Source organism: Capricornis sumatraensis, chromosome 1 (genome assembly GCF_032405125.1).
Source record: "Capricornis sumatraensis isolate serow.1 chromosome 1, serow.2, whole genome shotgun sequence".
Lineage (NCBI taxonomy): Eukaryota > Metazoa > Chordata > Mammalia > Artiodactyla > Bovidae > Capricornis > Capricornis sumatraensis.
The window spans coordinates 178,617,314-178,638,875 of record NC_091069.1 but is presented as its reverse complement, the minus strand read 5'-3'; the positions used below and the strand labels follow the sequence as shown (position 1 = coordinate 178,638,875).

At 36.8% G+C, this 21,562-nt stretch overlaps 1 protein-coding gene across 1 annotated transcript in view; it reads right to left on the bottom strand.

The window, feature by feature from the left end:
- Positions 1-21,562, bottom strand: part of ACAP2 (ArfGAP with coiled-coil, ankyrin repeat and PH domains 2) — a 164,457-nt gene that overhangs the window by 54,219 nt on the left and 88,676 nt on the right. The window contains exons 5-7 of the mRNA XM_068968577.1: positions 7,631-7,689; positions 4,090-4,273; positions 152-196 (exon numbers count right to left, since the gene is read on the bottom strand). Of these exons, the coding sequence (XP_068824678.1) occupies positions 152-196; positions 4,090-4,273; positions 7,631-7,689 (288 nt within the window). The remainder of the gene's footprint in view (positions 1-151; positions 197-4,089; positions 4,274-7,630; positions 7,690-21,562) is intronic.

Genomic DNA, 21,562 nt, shown 5'->3' with positions numbered 1-21,562 from the left:
CATTAAGAAGATTAATTATAAACCTGAATAAATAAGTCAATAAATAAACAAACATATATACACACACATATGATGCTATCTTAAACACTTAAATATATACATTTAACTTCATATTAACATATATAGAACATCATTTCAATAAATATCTTACTGATTTCAGGATTTCTGATCTCCTTTTTGATTGAAGGACATTAATCTGAGGGGAAAATGAACTTGGTTAATCACTTATGCACTATTTAAAAAACTAATCCAGAATGCAATGTTATAAAATTTGCTTATTCTAATGGTTTAATACTTTTCCAGAAACGTAAATAAAAACAAAGTCCGAGTTTCTCAGTTTTTGACCTGCTTTTTGCAAAAACAGTTTTTAGAGAAACACGCCAATGAAACTCTCATCATTTTTCAACTCAAAGAAAAACATGTTTAAATCATAAAATTGTACTGTACTGATAAAACTATCACCTTGATAGACTTTCAAATTTCTTAGAATTCCATCTTTTCTCCACTCTCCTCATCTAATTGCTCTTTCAACATACATCCTTAATATAAATTCTCACCACTTTCATTACTACCACCAACTGCCATTATCTTTTCCTGTTACTATAGTCTAAACTAGTTTGTTTCCACTCTTGACTCCTTACACTTCATTCTGCACACAGCCACAAGAGTGCCTTTTTGATCATGTATGTTTATCTTAAAATCTTCCAACTCCCAACCTACGTATCTCCCAATTGTAGCCTACAAGGCCCTTTGTGAAGAGGCTCCTGCTACCTCTCCAACCTAATTTTCTACTACAGTACTTTCCCCTTTTCTGTACTTCAACCACAGCCCAAGAAGATTCCCACCTCAAGGCTTTCATACTATATGTTTTGTCCTCATGTCGTGATTTTCTGCCCAAATGGGCATAAGGCTCTTATCCATAAGGTCCAAACTTAAATACTATCTCCTCACAAAGGTTCAAATTAGGCCTTCAAGCACTCTTTAGTGTATCAACCCTATTTATTTTCTTTTTAGTATTCTTAACTACCTTATATTTTATTTACTTGTCATTTCCCCAGTTAAAACATAAGCTCCATGAGATCAAGCTCTTGCCTTATTCCCAGATGTATTCTCCAAGTTGTATATATTAAGCACTCAAAAAATATTTGTTAAACAAATTAATGGACCATAAATAAATATTTTAATTAGACCAAACTATTGAAAGATCAGTAATTACAAAATCTGCCTTCTATGGTATCTCTCCCAACTTTAGGAATTCACAACAAACATTTTATTTTTGTCTGTTATTATATATCAACTTAGTGAAATAAAATGTTTACAAAAAAGAATCATTCATTCTTTGCTAAAACTTATTACAAAATATCTATCCTTTTAATATGTCCTTCCCAGTGAATATTTTACCTGTTATAATTTTAAAGCACTGATCAGAAAACAAAAACAGACTCCCAAAAATCTAATAACGTTGCTTACCTAAGCACTAGTTTATTCTGCATGTCTGTTTCAAGGTCTATTCAGTTTTGAGAACAAAAATAGTTAACTTCCAAATGCTCTAAGTAAAAACTTAGAAAAATGTTAAAAATACCTCTGTTTGACAATGAAAAACAGCAGACACTTGAAAAAACAAAAGTATATTAAAATATTTAGACAAGTTAAAGCATGACAAACTGTAAATTTGAATATTTATTACTTAGTATTCTCTAAAACAGAGAGTTTGGACTTATAATGAAATAATACAACAGTTCTCATTAGAAAGAAATCAAACAAATAACTTACAAGAGAGGTGAAGTCCTAACTTAAAACTACTAGATGGACACCAAAGGAAATGGATAGTTTACAATGTGTAAATCTGACAATAATTAATATTTTAGCTAACTGTCCCTCCCCAATTAAAATTTAAAATTAAGTCATCCACTCTTTCAAAAAACATTACCTATCTATTTTCTAACCACTGGACTAGACAGAAGGGATATAATCTAGGTGTAAGGAAGACATATTAATAAATCATCACAATAAATGAGGGAAGCGCTCTAACAACAATGCGTCTGACAATAATGCGGCAGCACAGAGGAAGCAGAGACAAGACGACTCAATTGCCGGGAGAAGTTTGAGTGGTTCTGACACAGAACACAGGATGGATTGCTAAAGGGCAGGTTACAAGTGATGCAGGGAAGGTCCGTTTTTATGAGAACGTCTTAATACTCCAGAAGAGAAACAATAAGGATTCGGGCTGCAGCAGAGTGAGAAAGAACAGATTTAAGACGTACACAGAACTTCTCAAGGCAATTTCGATTGTTACTTGTAGTAGCTAAGAATGAGGAGAATATCTAGTGTGATTCTCCAAGTCTGACTTCTATGATTAAGAGGGTAACACCACTCAGTTTGGTAATGGCAATAAGAAGCCATTTGAGAAGACAGATTCCAGTTTTGGACACAAAAGGGACAAAGTACTTCGGGAGAAAGGTAGATTTCATCATCTATATATGGTAATAATTCGAGCAAAGGACATGATGAAACTATAAGGGAAATTATGAAGTCAGAAAACAGGAAAACCAAAGATGGAACCGTAAAAGTCAGATTGCAAAGGTGCACAAAGGAGAGAAACCCAAGGTGGAAACTGAAAAGAAACACAAGTTATGAGGACGGCCTGAAAGTGGCTTAAGATCAAGATGAAAGCAGGTCTCAAGAAAGAGAGTGTAGTTTACTATTTCAGTGGAACACAATAGTTGAGTCGGCTAAAAAGTAAAATATTTCTAATGAATAAGACCTTAACACAAGCCATTTCAGAAGAATGGGGCAGACAGACTCTCAGTGCTCATATTACAGCAGGAAGTGGTATAAGTGTGAGATAGATAAGAGGAAATAGGAAATACAGACTACTCCATTCTAGAAGTCTTTAATTAATAGACTGTACTTTTAAAAATTTATCCTCCCACTTACTGAATAGGAACTTTTTTTTTTTTTTTTTTAGGATATTTATTCAACTTGAATTTATTTATTTATTTTTTTTTTTTTTAAGATTTTAATTTAATGTGTTACAGATCTACCTCTCTTTCTTTCTCATTCACATTTTAAAATGAAATTATATAGATCCTCTTAAGCCAGCCCTTTTTTACTTTACTCAGCAGAAGAAACTACTATAGTGAAGTTAGTGTATGGAAAAAAATCATAAGGTCATTTTCTACTATTTTTGCAAAGTTATCTGGGTAGTTTTAATCACCAATTTGCAATATGGTTACTTCAGGATTGTTTAATGAAATACTCTGTGACCATTGTTAAGTCAACAATCTAAACAGACTTCTCTGTCTTAGATCACCTGGCATCTTACCAAATATCGATCTCTACTTTTCAAAAGCAGCACCTAATGCAAATATGAGAACATTATTTCTAGAAATATTTTTCATTTGGCAATATGGTAAGCCCTTTTTATCTCTAGAATCTACTCTAAAGAAATAATCAGAAATGTTGCAAGAGATTTGTATACAAAGATATTATCATTTATATTTATTGAAAACTGTATTTTAAGTATTGCCAGCAAAAACTGGCAATTATACATCTAATAACTGGATATTAACTAAATTGACACAGTATATCCATAGAATAAAATATAGCAATTAATAATCCTTTTAATGATATTTAGAAAAGGAAAAAGGATAATGTTAAGTGAACAGGGGAAGAAATCAGAACTTAAGGTATACACACATGTACAGGGCATATGCAGATAAATACCCAGACACAAGAAAATTTTTCACAAAAGGACATGGCTTAATTTTAAACAAAAAGAAATAGCATAATTTATTCCCTTCAATGCAATCACTCAAAAAAAATGACATGTTTGGTGGTGGTGGTTTAGTCACTAAGTCATGTCCGACTCTTGCAACCCCATAGACTGTAGCCTTCCAGGCTCCTCCGTCGATGGGATTTTTCAGGCAAGAATACTGGAGTGGATTGCCATTTCCTTCTCCAGGGGATCTTCCTGACCCAGGAATCAAACCCTGGTCTCCTGCACTGCCGGCAGGTTCTTAACCAACTGAGCTATGAGGGAAGCCCAACATGTTTAGTAAGCAATTTTTGAAAACATAATAAACAAACCTGAAGTACATAATCGAGGGCTATGTGTCGAAAACATTTTCTTGTTGCTGTCAGGATGTTTGTGGCTTCTTCAACTTCATGCTGTTTGTTTCTTTGCACTTGAGCATTTTTTACTAATGCATTTTCTTTTTCTTCACTGACTTTTTCAAACTGCTTCTTGGCATCTTTGAATTTTCTGAGATCTCTAAAAAAATTAAAATAGTGAAATTTTTATAAAACTTTCTGGATCAAACACTTCAGCAAAATAACATTTAAAAATTTATTCTTATGTTTCCATATTTTTTCATTTATTTGCAATGATACTCAATAGTTCTTCCAACTAATACATATATTAGTCTATGAGCACATAATATTCCCTAATATAGTCAGCTAGCATTTCCTGACTTAAATCTACACAATTCAAATTAAAAAATGAATTATCAAATTAACATTACAGAAACAAAAAAGCAAAGTTAATTTGTTATTTCAAAAGACAAATTTTGGGACATGCACCAATATCTAATCAAATGATTTTTTAAACAATAATATATACCACAGGGAACTTGTTAAAAAATGCAAGTTCCAAAGATCCTCTCCCAGAAATTATAATTCTTCATGTTTTGGGGATAAGCTCTAGAAATCTAAGGGATTTTCTTAAGACAAGTCCTTGATTTCCTGTTATGGGTGGTCCTCTTGTTGTTTTAGTCACTGAGTCCTGTCCAACTCCTCTGAGGCCCCATGGACTGGAGCCTGTCATGTTCTTCTGTCCATGGGATTCTCCAGGCAAGAATACTGGAGTGGGCTGCCTTCTCCAGGGGATCTTTCCAACCCAGGGATCAAACCAGAGTCTCCTCCATTGGCAGGCAGATTCTTTACCACCTGAGCCACTGGGGAACAGTATACGTTACAAAGGTATGCTGCTGCTGCTGCTGCTAAGTCACTTCAGTCGTGTCCAACTCTGTGCGACCCCACAGACGGCAGCCCTCTAGGCTCCTCTGTCCCTGGGATTCTCCAGGCAAGAATACTGGAGTGGGTTGCCATTTCCTTCCCCAGTGCATGAAAGTGAAAAGTGAAAGTGAAGATGCTCAGTCATGCCCGACTCTTAGCAACCCCATGGACTGCAGCCTACCAGGCTCCTCTGTCTATGGGATTCTCCAGGCAAGAGTACTAGAGTGGGTTGCCATTGCCTTTTCCTACAAAGGTACAGACCACATTTAAAGAAACAACATTCATTTCTTACTCAAGAAAATTAGTAGGCCAAAGGCAGGAATACATTTTTAAAATACACACATAAAATGCTTTCTAAAAGAATTGTGTATACTGCGTGCTCAGTCGTGCCCAACTTTTTCCGATCCCCTGGACTGTAGCCCACCAGGTTCCTATGTTCATGGGATTTTCCAGGTAATAATACTGGAGTGGGTTACTATTTCCTACTCTAGGGGACCTTCCCAACCCAGGGATCAAATCCAGGTCTCCTACATTGCAGGCAGATTCTTTACAATCTGAGCCATCAGGGAAGCTCAGACTATTGAAATGGATACTATAACCCTTTGCTGCTGCTGCTAAGTCACTTCAGTTGTGTCCGACTCTGTGCGACCCCATAGACAGCAGCCCACCAGGCTCCCCCGTCCCTGGGATTCTCCAGGCAAGAACACTGGAGTGGGTTGCCATTTCCTTCTCCAATGCATGAAAGTGAAAAGTGAAAGTGATGTCGCTCAGTCGGGTCCGACCCTCAGCGACCCCATGGACTGCAGCCTACCAGGCTCCTCCGTCCATGGGATTTTCCAGGCAAGAGTACTGGAGTAGTACATAATTATTTTAGAGGGCTTCCCTGGTAGTTCAACTGATAAAGAACCTGCCTGCCAACACAGGAAAACAAGAGATAAGTGTTCGATCCCTGAGTTAGGAAGATCCCCTGGAGAATGAAAAGGCAACTCACTCTAGCATTCTTGCCTGGAAAACTCCATGGACAGAGAAGCCTGGTGGGCTACAGTCCATAAGGTCACAAAGAGTCAGACATGACTGACCACGCATAAGCCACCTGGGAAGCCCTCTAAAAGAATTATGTACCAGTAAAGGGTAACAGTCTGAAAATCTGAAACCTCCATTCATTAATGACCTTAGGTAAATACATAACATCTCTTTGCCTTTACTTGCTCTACCAGGGAATTAGGCAAAATAACTTGAAGACAAATAACTTTAAAATAACAACAATAATAAAATATGCCTAGCAAAGACTTTAAACTCTTTATAGGAAGTGATAAATTTTCATGTATATATACTATAAGGACATTCTGAATATTAATATTTTATGAAATAATTTATAAACAACCTGCAAGAGATCACCTCCAGTACAACAAATTCTAATCTACTAAGATAGAAGTACATTATGAGCTCTGCCACTATTTATAGCTTGTAATAAATATATTAGTTATGACCAACCTAGACAGCATATTAAAAAGCAGAGACATTACTGTGGCAACAGAAGTCCGTCTAGTCAAGGCTATGGTTTTTCCAGTAGTCATGCATGGATGTGAGAGTTGGACTATAAAGAAAGCTGAGCACCAAAGAATTGATGCTTTTGAACTGTGGTGTTGGAGAAGACTCTTGAGAGTCCCTTGGACTGCAAGGAGATACAACCAGTCCACCCTAATGGAGATCAGTCCTGGGTGTTCATTGGAAGGACTGATGTTGAAGCTGAAACTCCAATACTTTGGCCACCTGATGTGAAGAGCTGACTCACTGGAAAAGACCCTGATGCTGGGAAAGATTGAGGGCAGGAGGAGAAGGGGATGACAGAGGGTGAGATGGTTGGATGGCATCACCGACTCAATGGACATGGGTTTGGGTAGACTCCGGCGGTTGGTGATAGACAGGGAGGCCTGGCATGCTGTGGTTCATGGGGTCACAAAGAGTCAGAGACGACTGAGCAACTGAATTGAACTGAATACTGTATCCTAATCAACCTTATATGTAATATAATATATTCTCAGTCAGGAATTAAAAGAGAAAAACTGAAATTATTAATGTAGAAAAGACAAACATCCATACCTGGAAAGGTCAGATTTTTTAAATTTCCAGTTTCATTTTATTTCACACACAAAATGTGATGACTGTGACACAAAAGGCTTGTTTTCATTACTTATTATGCACCTTCATAACTCATTCTCATACATGCTATTATCTTCTCTACAAAGAAAATACTATATGGAGATAACTAGAATAACTGATGGTATTTCAACAACTTTTGGGATCTGCTTTTATTTTTAAAGGTCATCAGATTATTTATTTACATTAAAAATTTGTTTTATCTATTAACAGTTTGAGCTATGTATCCTGAATACAAATTCCATAGCATAAGTTATTCATGGAAAAGCATGAAATCTGATTTCTTAGAGAGTAATTCAGAAAAAAATGGAACATAAAATTCACAACGCAAAAAACAAATAAAAACTCCCACATTTTTAGTAAGTCTGAAAGTATGATTCTAGGTTCTCTCAAATGATAACTCCCAGATGTAATCTTGGCTGCTTTTCTTTTCTTTTCACTGAAATTGACTTACTCTTTAACAAAGTTCTGAAGTTGTGCCTTAATTGATCTCTGGGTTTGGTCAAATAGGATCTAAAAGAAAAGGAACATTAAACAATTAAAAAAGTAAACAAAGAAAAAAATTTTCATGTAGTTCTATAAATATTACATCCCTCCAACAATATTCCAATTCTAATAATACCTACACTTCTTACTGAACACTGCATAAGAAATAACTACTTAAAAAAGAAACTGATTCTCAAGCCAATTTCATCTGTTAAAAAATAAAATTACTATTTACAGAGTAAATCAAACATGTATTAATACTTAAATACAATTTTCAATCAATTAAGCAATTTATTATCTTGATTCTAACTCAGGCTTTAGAAGACAACCTAAAAGACTAATACAAATTCTACTCTATCCACCACAGGAATTTCTTATTCTAATATACTAAAACGTAAGAAATGAAAACAACAGAACTTCCTTATACCTTAGTGATTTCTCATTTGGGAAGACATGTGGATTTAAATGTCTTACATTCTGAATTAAGTATATACAGCCCTTAAATGATTGCTAAGATTAAAAATGAGGATAAAATTTTATTTCTTACAAAAATATTTTACACCACTTAACGGATGCCACATATATTTAACTCTACGTGTGGTAAATTTCATAAGACTTGGCATGGAAATGTCAAATACTTTCATAATTTACAGATATACTTCATTCAGAATTTGAAACACAGCAGATAAACAGACAGAAAAATCACTATTCAAAACAAAAAGAAAATCCTATATCCTTCAACTAACTAAAAATAGCATCAAAATATTTCAATCTTTATGGAATCTGGCTAGAAGCAAAGTATTATGTCCTTGTCTAAATGCCAAACACACACGCACAGTCTGGGTTGAGTACAGGGTTTCAAAATCTGTCGAATTCACTTTTAAAGGAAAAAAGGTTTTGTATAATGTTAATCCCAAAGTATTAAACCCAAGTTAAGCTGAAGAAATGACATAATAAAGATCATATTGGAAGGTAACTAAATAGAAAACAGGAAATCAATAGCCAAAACCTAATGAAACCTAAAGCTAGTTTTTTAAGATCTGAAATAGATAAACTCAGAGCTGAAGTCAGCATATTAAAAAGTAGAGACGTCACTTTGCCAACAAAGGTCCATACAGTCAAAGATAGGGTTTTTTCAGTAGTCACATATGGATTTGAGAGTTGGACCATAAAGAAGTCTGAGCATCAAATAATTGACGCTTTTGAATCATGGTCCTGGAGAAGACTCTTAGGAGTCCCCTGGACTGCAAGATCAAACCAGTTAATCTAAAGGAAATCAACTCTGAATATTCACTGGAAGGACTGATGCTGAAGCTGATATTCCATTACTTTGGCCACCTGATGTGAAGAGCTGACTCATTAGAAAAGACCCTGATGCTGGGAAAGATTGACAGGAAAAGGAGAAGAGGGCGGCAGAAGATGAGATGGTTAGATAGCATCATCGACTCAATGGACATCAATTTGAGCAAAGAAATCTGTATGGGCAAATACTTAGGGTTGATATTGCTAGGTTTTATGTAAATGTAGATTTAAGGGACTAGATCTGATAGATAGAGTGCCTGATGAACTATGGACTGAGGTTCATGACATTGTACAGGAGACAGGGATCAAGACCATCCCCAAGAAAAAGAAATGCAAAAAAGCAAAATGGTTGTCCGAGGAGGCATTAGAAATAGCTGAGAATAGAAAAGATGTGAAAGGCAAAGGAGAAAAGGAAAGATATACCCATTTGAATGGATATGAGTTTGAGTAAACTGCGGGAGTTGGTGATGGACAGGGAGGCCTGGCATGTTGCAGTCCACGGGGTCGCAAAGAGTCGGACAGACCGAGCGACTGAACTATACTGAACTGAACTGGGAGATATCGAAGGACAGGAGTCAGGAGTGCAACAGTCCATGGCATCACAGAGTTGGACATGACTTAATGGCTGAGCAAAACCAACAACAGCCAAAGTGATCAGGAAAAAAGAAGACACAATGTTCTACAATAAGGAGAGACAGGACTTCACCACAGATCCTATGGGTATTCAGAAAGGATAATCAGGGGATTTGTGGAACAACTTTATGCTGATGAATTCAATAGATGAGATGGGTAAATTCTTTGAAAGACAAAAACTAATGAAGCTCAACTGTTTTCTTAGATCAGTTTCCCAAGGCAGTAGAAATAAAAATAAAAATAAACAAATGAGACCTAATCAAATTCATAAGCTTTTGAACAGCAAAGAAATCATGAACAAAATGAAAAAACCTAGATTGGGAGAAAAAAATTTGCAAACAATGTGCCCTACAAGGGCTTAATTTCCAAAATATACAAACATCTCACACAACTCAGTAATGACAAAAAAAAAAAAAAAAAAAACCCAAGCAAAAAATGGGTAGAAGACCTAAACAGACACACATACAGATGGCCAATAGGTACCTGAAAAGAGGCTCAGCATTGACAGCTACTGGAGAAATGCAAATCAAATCTACAGTGAGATCTCACCTCACACCAGTCAGAATGGCCATCATTAAAAAGTATACAAATAATAAATGCTGGAGAAGGTATGGAAAAAAGGGAAACCTCCTGACACTGCTGGCAGAAAAATAAATTAGTACAGTCACTATAGAGAAAAGCATGGAGAGTCCTTAAAAAACTAAAAATAGAGTTGCCATATGATCCAGCAATCTCACTCCTGGGCCTATTTCCAGAAAAGAATCTAATTTGAAAAGATATGCATCCCAATATTCACAGTAACACTATCTACAATAGTCTAAGACATGCTGCTGCTGCTGCTGCTGCTAAGTCACTTCAGTCGTGTCCGACTCTGTGCGACCCCATAGATGGCAGCCCACCAGGCTCCCCCATCCCTGGGATTCACTGGAGTGGGTTGCCATTTCCTTCTCCAATGCATGAAAGTGAAAGTGAAGTCGTTCAGTCATGTCTGACTCTTAGCGACCCCATGGACTCCAGCCTACCAGGCTCCTCTGTCCATGGGATTCTCCAGGCAAGAGTACTGGAGTGGGTTGCCATTGCCTTCTCTGAGTGAAGACATGGAAGCAACCTAAATATTCATCAACAGATGGATGGATAAATGAAATACTTCTCAGACATAAAAAGAATGAAATAATGTCGTTAGCTGCAACTTGAATGCCCTTAGAAATTATCATACTAAGCCAGAGAAAGACATATATGATATCACTTATTCAGTTCAGTTCAGGTCAGTAGCTCAGTCGCGTCTGACTCTTTGCAACCCCATGGACTGCAGCACACCAGGGTTTCCTGTCCATCACCAAATCCCAGAGCTTACTCAAACTCATGTCCATTGAGTCTGTGATGCCATCCAACTATCTCATACTCTGTCATCCCCTTCTTCATCCACCTTAAACTTAGGTCCATAACAAAATCTGTATGCAAATATTTATAGCAGTTTCATTCTTAATTGCCAAAAACTGGATACACCCCAAATTTCCTTGGAGAAACAAACTATGGTATATCTATACAATATCTATATCATCAAAAAAAAGAAAGAACTACTAATAACTGCAATCACATAGATGAATCTCAACACATTTTGATAAGTAAAATAAGTCATATCCAAAAGGCTACAAGCTAAATGAATCCATTTATATGACATTTCAGAAAAGGCAGAACTATAAACAGTTTCCAATGGTGGGGAAGGGAGGGAAGGTTGACTAACAATGGTTAATAAGAGTATTTCTAGAATTAATGAATGGAGAAGGAAATGGCAACCCACTCCAGTATTCTAGCCTAGAGAATCCTGTGGACAGAGGAGCCTGGTGGGCTACTGTCCATAGCGTTACACAGATTCAGACATGACTGAAGTGACTTAGCATGCATGCATGCATTGAAGAAGGAAATGGCAACCCACTCCAGTATTCTTGCATGGAGAATCCCAGGGACAGAGGAGCCTGGTGGGCTGCCATCTATGGGGTCACACAGAGTTGGACACGACTGAAGCGACTTAGCAGCAGCAGAATTAATGAAACTGTATCTTGATTGAGGTATGGAGACCTGACTGTATGCATTTGTTAAAACTCATAAAACTGTACACCACAGGAATCAATTTTGTTACAACCGAATTTGAAAATAACTTTAGTACCCTCTAGGTCCACCCATATTGTCACAAATGACAAGGTTCCATTCTTGTTTATGGCTGGGTAATATTCCTGCATATACACTATACACATAGTACATATACCACATCTTTTTTTACCCATTCACCTATCGACAGGCACTTAGGTTGCTTCCATATCTTGCCTACTGTGAATACAACTGCAATGATCATAGGGGTGCATATTTTTCCTAATTAGTACTTTTGTTTTCTTTGATTAAATACCCAAGAATGAACCTGGTGGACCATATGGTTGTTCTACTGTTAGTTTTTGAGAAATTTCCTTACTGTTTTCCACAGTGGCTATACCAATCTATATTCCCATCCACAGCACACAAGGATTCACTCATCTCTACATCCTCACCAACGCTTGTTAGTTAGTTATCTTTTTGATAAAAGCCATTCTGACAAGTGTGATGTGATACCTCACTTTGGTTTTGATTTGCATTTCCCTGATACCTTAACGGTGGTGAGCATCTTTTCATGTGCCTGGTGGTCATCTCCATCTCTTCTCTGGAAAAGTGTCTATTTAGGTCCTATGACCTTTTTTTTTTAATTGGGGTATTTTGGTTTTGGGGGGTTTTTTATGTTGAGGTATATGAGTTCCTTGAATACTGGGGGTATTAATCCCTTGTTGCATATAACATTTGCAAATATCTTCTGTCATTCACCACGGTGCTTTTTCTTTTTGTCAATGGTTTCTTTCACTATATAAAAGCTTTTTTAGTCCAATGTAGGCTTCCCTGGTGGCTCAGATGGTAAAGAATCTGCCTGCAGTGCAGGGGACCTGGGTTTGACCCCTGGGTTAGGAAGATCCTCTTGAGAAGGGCATGGCAACACACTCCAGTATTCTTGCCTGGAAAATTCCATGAACAGAGGACCCTGGCAGTCCCTAGGATTCCAAAGAGTCCGACACAACCGAGCAACTAACACTAGTTTGATGTAGTCCTATTAGTTTATTTTTGCTTTTATTTCCCTTGTCTGCAGAGACAGCCAAAAAGAAATACTGCTAAGACAGATGTCAAAGAGCATACTGCCTATATTTTCTTCTATAAGTTTTATGGTTTCAGGTCTTACATTTAAATCTTCAATCCATTTTTGACTTTATTTTTGTATATTGTGTGAGAATACAGTCAGTTGACTCTTTTGTATATAGCTGCCCAGTTTTCCTAACACCATCTAGTAAAAAGGCCTCCTCTGCCATAGAGTAACTGCCCATATAAATGTGGGTTCATTTCTGGACTCTCTACTCTGATCCCTCAATCGATGTGCCTGTTTTCGTGTCATTGACATACTGTTTTTATTACTGTAGCTTTGTAGTATAGTTTGAAATATAGGTATGTGACACCTCTAGCCTTCTTCTTAAGATTGTTTTGGTTATTTGGGGTCTTTTGCACTTGATACAAATTTTAGAATTATTTTTTCCAGTTCTGTGAAAAATGTCTTTGGGATTTTGATAAGGATTATACTGTATCTCTAGACTGCCTCTGGTAGAGTGGTTATTTTTAATACATTAATTCTTCCAATCCATGAGGCTGTTTATGTCGCCTTTATTTATTTGATCAGAGATTTTTTTACCACTGTCAAAACTATCATTGATAGTTTTCCAAGTAGAAGTCTTTTACTTCCTTAGATTTATTCCCACATACTTTATTCTTTTTGATGCAACTGTAAATGGGATTACTTCAATGTTAGTATACAGAAACAAAGCAGATTTCTGCACATTAATTTTGTATCCTGCAACTTTACTGAATTCATTGACAAGTTCCAGTAGTTTCTGGTGGCACCTTTATTTATTTTTTTTCCGGTGGCACCTTTAGGATTTTCTATACATAGTATCATATGGCATCTGCAAACACTGACAGTTTAACACCTTCCTTTCCAGTACAGATTCCATTTATTTTTCCTGTCTGACTGTCGTGTCTAGGACTCCCAATATTTGCCATTTGCTACAACATGCATGGACCTAGAGGGTATTATGTTATGTAAAATAAGTCAGACAGAGAAAGAAAAATATATTATTTCATTTATACATGGGATCTAAAAAACAAAACAAATGAACAAACATAACTAAAGAGAAACTACGTAAAACACTACTAGAACTAATAAGTGACTTTAGCAAAGTTGTAGAAATAAAGTCAATGTACAAGAATCAGTGCTATTTCTGTACATCAATAATGACCAACTGCAAACAGTTCAAAAAACTGTTATTTTTTAACTTTCCAAAAATATCACCTACAATAGCACCAAAAAATAGGAAATGCTTAAGAACAAACTTGACAAATGGTATGCATGACTTGTACAATAAAGACGGCAAAACACTGCCAAGAGAAATGAATAAAACCTAAATAAATGGAGTAATACACTGTGTTCATGGATTAGAAATTTCACTATTAGTTAGATGTCAATTCTCACCAAGTGGATCTCTAGATTCGATGAAATCTCACTCCAAATCCCAGTAAGGCATTTTACAGAAGTTTAATACTTGACTCTAAAATATATATGGAAATGGGACTTCCCTTGTGGTTCATGCTTCCATTGCAGGAGATGGGTTCAATCTCTGGTTGGGGAACTAAGATTGTGTGTGTCGTGTGTCTTTCTTTAAAAAGTGTATATCTAAATGTAAAGGACCTACAATAGCCAAACTAATTTTGAAAAGAAAGTGAACAAAGTTGGAATACTTATCCTACCTGATTTTAAGACTCATTATTGGAACCTACAGTAATCAAGGCATTTGCAGTATTAAAAATAGGCCAAAGTAAGATCAATGAAACAAGAGTCCAGAGATGATCCATACAAATGGGTCAACTTCTGTTTTTAACAAAAGATGCCAATAAGGAAAAGATAATTTTTTGAGAAAATGATGCTAGAACAAAAACTGGACAGCCTTATGATCAAAAATGAACCTTAACTCTTACCATGCAACTTGTGTAAAAATTACCTCATGATGGATCACAAACCTAAACTAAACACAGAGTAAATCTTAGTAAACTTGGGTTAGGAAAACATTTAATAGTACACAAAAAAGAAAATTATAAAAGAAAAAAAATCAATAAATTAACTTCATCAAAATTAAAAACTGTTGTTCTTCAAAAGCTATAGCTACAAAAATAAAAAAGATAAGGCAAAGTCTGGGAGAAAATATGTATCTTCAAGACACTTATCTGACAAAAGACATACATGGAATGCAGAAAGAACTCTTATAACTAAGAAATAAGAAGATAACTCAATCTTTTTAAATGAGCTAAAGATCTGGTATTTTACCAAAGTGAATACATGGGTAGCAAATAAACACATGAAAAGATTTTTCAGATCACTGGTTATTAATAATAAACACAAATCAAAGCCATAATAAAATTAAAAAGACTACCCATATCAAGTATTGGCAATCACATGGGACAACTAGAACTCACACACACTGCGCATATGTGCATGTGTGCTAAGTCGCTTCAGGCATGTCCGACTCCATGTGACCCTATGGATTGTAGCCCGCCAGGCTCCTCTGTCCTTGGGATTCTCCAGGCAAGAATACTGGAGTGGGTTGCCATGCTCTCCTCCAGGGGATCTTCCCAACCCAGGGATTGAACCTGCATCTCCTATGTCTCCTGCACTGGCAGGTGGGTTCTTTACCACTAGCACCACCTGGGGAGCCCCGAACACATGAGACCTGAGTTCGATCCCTGGGTCAGGAAGATCCCTTGGAGAAGGAGAATAGCTACCCACTCCAGTATTCTTGCCTGGAGAATCCCATGGACAGAGGAGCCTGACGGGCTACAGTTCATGGCGTCATAAAGAGTCAGACACAACTGAGCAACTAATACTTTCACTATTTTTATCTTAGAATTGGCTTTTCTAGACCCTGTGGTGAAGCCTTCAAATGACAGTTGTTTAGTTGCTAAGTTGCGTCCGACTCTTTCGCAATTCCGTGGACTGTAGCCCGCAGTCTCCTGTGTCCGTGGAATTTACCAGGCAAGAATACTAGAAAGGTTGCCATTTACTTCTCCAGGGTATCTTCCTGCCCCAGCAATCAAACCCATGTCTCCTGCGGCTCCTGCACTGCAGGTTCATTCTTTACTGCTGAGTCACTGGGAAAGTCTTAGCAAAGACTTCATTAAAGACTCTGAAATAGAGCCACCCAGCTAAATCTCTCTAAAAAACAGACTCCAGGCCCAGTAACAATGAGATAATGTTTGTTGTTTAAGCCACTATATTTGGGAGTAAATCTGTTATATCGCAATAGATAACTAACATATCCATCAATAAGTGAATGGATAAGGAAACTGATACTTCTACACAATGCAACATTATTAAGCAATTTTAAAAAAAGGAATTGATGCACAAACCACGATTGAATCTCAAACTAATTACACAGAAAGAAATCAGAGCAAAAAAAATTCCATTTACATATAAGTCTAGAAAATGCAAACTGATCAATAATGACAGCCAGCAGTGACTGACAAGGAATAAGGACATGGCAAATTGAAAAGGAGGAACTATAAAATGGCACAAGAAAATTTTTGAGGTGTAATTGTTATGTTCATTAAATTAAATGAGGTGACAATTTTATGGCAGTAATACACATGTCAACATTTATCAAACTGTACACTTTAATACACAGTTATGTCGATTACTCCCCAGTTTAAAAAAAAAAATATATATATATATATATTTCAGAGAAAGAAATAGAATCTATTATTACTGTTGCTTTAAAATAACAAAACATAACTATCTAAATTCTCCAAAATATAGCATTTAGCTAGTTTATATACATTTGGATAGAATGAGAAGTTTTCAGGCAAATGTCAATAATCTAGCTGACATATTTTTAACATCTCCATTAGAATGAAAAGTATGATGCAATGCAAGGGCAACTGAGTAAAACTCTTTTTTTCTACTTATGAATTTTAAGCCATTCAGCTATCTAACAGCTAACTCCCCACCCCGCCCCCACAAAACGTCACAAAGAGCTGCCCCAATCGGGCACTAATCTATACCCCACTAAGTTAGACTTCACAGCATTTTTTTCATGTGCTAAAAGCAAAAACCTTTAAGACTTTGTCTTGTCAATGTCCCTGGAAATTAGGTGACAAGGAAGTGTACAAGATTCTTCCCTAAAATTTTGCCCTTTACCTCATTTCCCCATTTTCCTTGTGTACAGTTCTACTATCCTGACTAGTTGGGGGTTCTGATTCAGATCTTACCCACAGTACTCAGCAATCACCAAAAACCTTATCTGGACTTTAAACCAAAAACAAAATTTGTTTCATCCTCAGAATCAAGTACATCTCAGGGCTTCTCTTCCAGGTCTACACCACAAAACCTGGGATGGTATAATAAAGTCACAGTGACAGATTCTGGCCAGGGTGGGGGTGAGGGGCTACCAACACAAAGCTGAGATTCAGTTCCCTATTTGGAAATGAATAGCATTATTCTTAGCAACATATGCATGACAAGTAATCAACAGTGTCATCTGATCTGCTAGTTATAAAAAGATCTTACTAAAGTGCATAAATATCATGACTGCTTAAAACCAATGGCTTACACTCAAGTTTTTCCCCATTCATGTCGGTTCTAAGATAAAGCAACACTATCTCTGCAATGTTCAGGAAAGGATGAAAGCTGAAACACACTACACAGATGGCAGGCACTCTAGGAAGTTTAGCACAACACAAGAATAGGCTACACATCCATAGATAGCTTTGAACTAGTTCCAATTCTTACCATTTAGGTCCCCTTGGCCGAGAATAAAATTTTGCAAAGTCTTCATGATCCATTTAAATATTACTGAGCTAACACAGCAGTCTCTTCTGATGATTCTGCATGACACAATCATTCCTGTCCTTTCCAGAATCTATAGGCACAGGGGTTTGGCTGTTGACATTGTGGATTCGCTGAATCTTTAAAGTCTCATCAGGTCTGCTTATTTCAGGCCTATAATAATCAAGACGACTCTTCTTTGTTTTATCAGAAACAGGTCCCAAATATGCAAGTGAATATCTATTATGTGTTACTGTTTTTCTACTTTCTCTGCCTGTCCTAACTTATTCATTTATCAATATCTAACCTCTTCTTTCTCCCTTTCTTCATTTCTCTAATGCAATGGTTTGTCACTGGCTGGGTATGAATCAAACTCATTTGCAAAGCTAACAGAAAATACAAAGATTCAAGCTTGTTAAAGAAGGATAGAACTCTTCCGCATTCTTTAACAAATTCACTAGGTGACTGCGTTACTCAAAGTGAAAGTGAAAGTCACTCAGTTGTGTCTGACTCTTTGTGACCCCATGGACTATAAAGTCCATGGAATTCTCCTGGCCAGAATACTGGAGTGGGTAGCCTATCCCTTCTCCAGGGGAAATTCCCGACCCAAGAATCGAACCGGGGTCTCCTGCATTGCAGGCAGATTCTTTACCAACTGAGCTATCAGGCAAGATTGAGACAAATTGTTCTGACCAGGGGTTCTCAAATGGCTGCACACAATATTATAACCTGGGGAACTTTTAAATACTCTGATGCTGAGATAATTATAAAAACTGGTTGAGACTCAGAAATATATTTTTAAAGTTCCCCGGATGTGAACCAGCATTATCCACATCACTTGAGTACTTGTCAGAAATGAAGAATCTTCAGAACCACCCCAGACTTACATTATCAGAAACCTGCCTTTACCGAGATGTCCAAATGCTTGTTTGGGGGAAGCAACACACTGTTTCTCAAATTGGGCTGCACACTGGGATGACGTGTGCTGTGGAGCTTTAAAGATTACGGATTGCTGGTTCTTACTCCCAGGGATTGGATTTTAACTAGTCTGGACTGTAACCTACAAGCACTCCACTGAGAAGAATTCATCAAGGTAACTAAATCACTAAATTACTTTCACTAGAGCAGAAAGGGGCCTCTCTTCAGTGGATGTCATGATAGATACAGTCCTCTGAAGTGGACAAAAATAATCTTGAGAGCAAAGGTTACCACATTTTTTCTGTAGAACTAGACAGCATTTTAGGCTCATAGGCCATGTAGTCTGTGTCACAACTACTCATCTCTGCCGTTGCGTGAAAATAACCATAGATAATACAAAAACAAATGAATAATGCTATGTTCCTACAAAAATTTATATGAAAAAGGCAGAGGGGCAACAGGCTAGACTTGGCCTGCAAGCCATAGTTTGCCAACCCATGCTCTAGAAAAGTGGTTCACAAACTTTAGAATACATCAGAATCACCTGCAAGGCTTGCGCAAACACATATTGCTGGCTTTCAGCTTCAGAGTTTCTGATTTAGTAGATCTGAATGGACTCTAGGAAGCTACCATTCTAATAAGTCCTTAGGTGTTGCTGATGCTGCTGGTCCAGGCACCACAATTTGAGAATCATAGGCAAACACATTACAAAATTCTCTTCTTCAACCACAATGTATTTGTATATGAAAAAGTTATTAAATAAAACAATGGCAGGAGTAAATTGTACAAGACTTCAACACAAAATATCCATTTTATACAGGAAGATTTGTACTTTAAACTTCTGCAAACACAAAATAAGAAACAAAGTTCTTTTATGATATTAGTTATAACTATATCAGATTAAGAAGCTGCTTAAGAGGTTACTCAATTAACAGCTAGAGCTACAGCCAGAATGCCTCATAAAATTGCATAATACACCAACCTGCAAGGAAAATGTCAGAACTTTGCAATTTCCAAAGAAGCGAAAGAAACAGAAAATGTGCCACATTCAAATAACAGAATTAACAGATGCATTTGACGGCATGCCAGGTAAACACAGTAATAATCACTAACCAGAAGACAATGGCATCCAAGTTTTCATTGCTGTGTGACGATTCTACACGTTAATAATTCTTGTTCAAATTAACAACAATTAAAATTTCTGAGTTTAAGATTATCTTGGAAGAACACTGACTGGTTTTCTAAGTACCAAAACAAATTCCTAGGGATGAAATACTCAAATGCCAAAAGAAAACTTTAAAACAAAGAAGATGAATTTGGAAGTATGCACTAATTTTGCATACTGATAATGTGGCCACTAAGACAGCAGGATGTAAATTTACATTAAGAATCCATTTAGAAAGTTGTGAAGATAGACTAGTGTATTATTTCACAAAGGATCTCATATATGTAAAAGGCTCCATGTAGATATAAATTCCAAATTAAATTTCATGAAGACGATGCATGAATCTAAGCAAAACATTCAAAACATTTCATTCATCTTCAGCTTTCTGTATAGACATGAGACAATAATATCAACTCTCTGGGGACTTCCCTGGCGATCCAGTGGTTAAGACTTCCTGCTTCCAATGCAGGGGGCACGAGTTTGATCCCTGGTCAGGGAACTAAGATCCCGTATGCTGTGCAGTACAGCTTCCCCCCAACCCCCACCCAGAATACTAGCTGTCCAAAGGGAGAATTTTGCCTGGGTTTATGATTTAAAAGTAGAATTCAAGAAATTTAGGAGGAACAACTTTCAACTTGCAGATGTGCTTAGTGCTAGTTATTGACTGGAGAAGGCAATGGCACCCCACTCCAGTACTCTTGCCTGGAAAATCCCATGGACGGAGGAGCCTGGTGGGCTGCAGTCCATGGGGTCACTAAGAGTTGGGCACGACTGAGCAACTTCACTTTTGCTTTTCACTTTCATGCATTGGAGAAGGAAATGGTAACCCACTCCAGTGTTCTTGCCTGGAGAATCCCAGAGACAGTGGGCCCCCGTCTATGGGGTCGCACAGAGTCGGACACAACTGAAGCGACTTAGCAGCAGCAGCGGTTATTGACTTTAAAAGGTGGCTTACTAACTGGTGTTCTATATTCTGATGGATGATCTTATTTCAAGCAATTCCTTGATATTTTTGACAACTAACATTTACCAACAATCTTTATGGACTCAAAGTGTTGTAAACAAGAGACTGAGAATGAGTCATTAGGGACTTTCAGTGCTATAATATGAATCCACAAAGAGAATTATTAAAATGTGTAAATGGGTTTCATAGGTAAAGCAACTTCTCCATTTACCTGCAGGAAAGCTCTGTCATTATTTCATTCAAAATCCACTCAACTTAACCCAAAAAATACATGACACTACATGTGTCAATGAAAGAAAAAAAGAGCAATCCCACTTAATGAATGATTGTTCCTTTAAGGGATAATTTAAAGTGATGAAATTATTTAAATTACACTTACAAGTGATAAAACAATTCCTATTAATCAGGTGCAAAGGGTAATGTTCATCTGCCTTTCATTAGTATGTCTACCTATGCAGACAAAGTCCTCATCAATGAAAATGGCCGAGAACTTGAAAAGATCATTAATTTTTAACTCTTGATCAGGAACTGCTTGAAACTATTTCACACATAAGACCTTTTTTTTTTTTTTTAAAGGTACATTCAGGGAAGCCAGCTCAAGTTTCTCATTAAAATATTTTTTAAATATATGGAAACATTCAATATGTAATATCTCTCCTAACACTTTAAGTTTTATTTTAACATATTCTATAAAAAATAAATTATTTACTAAATAGCTATTAACATGAGCTCATAAAAAAGAAATAAATATTTTTCACCAACACTCAGGGCATGACATCTCGTGTCCCCTAGCAGTTCTCTCCAGTGTCTCATACAAACACAACCATCCTTTTCCACTTCTGCCATGAGATGAGAACAGAAGCACCAAACTACTACATTCTCACTACCTAAAACCATCTGTTGAGCAAATGAGTAGACAGGTGCAATATGGAAAGCCAAACTCACACACACAAAAAAAAAAAAACCAGAAAGGGTCACACGT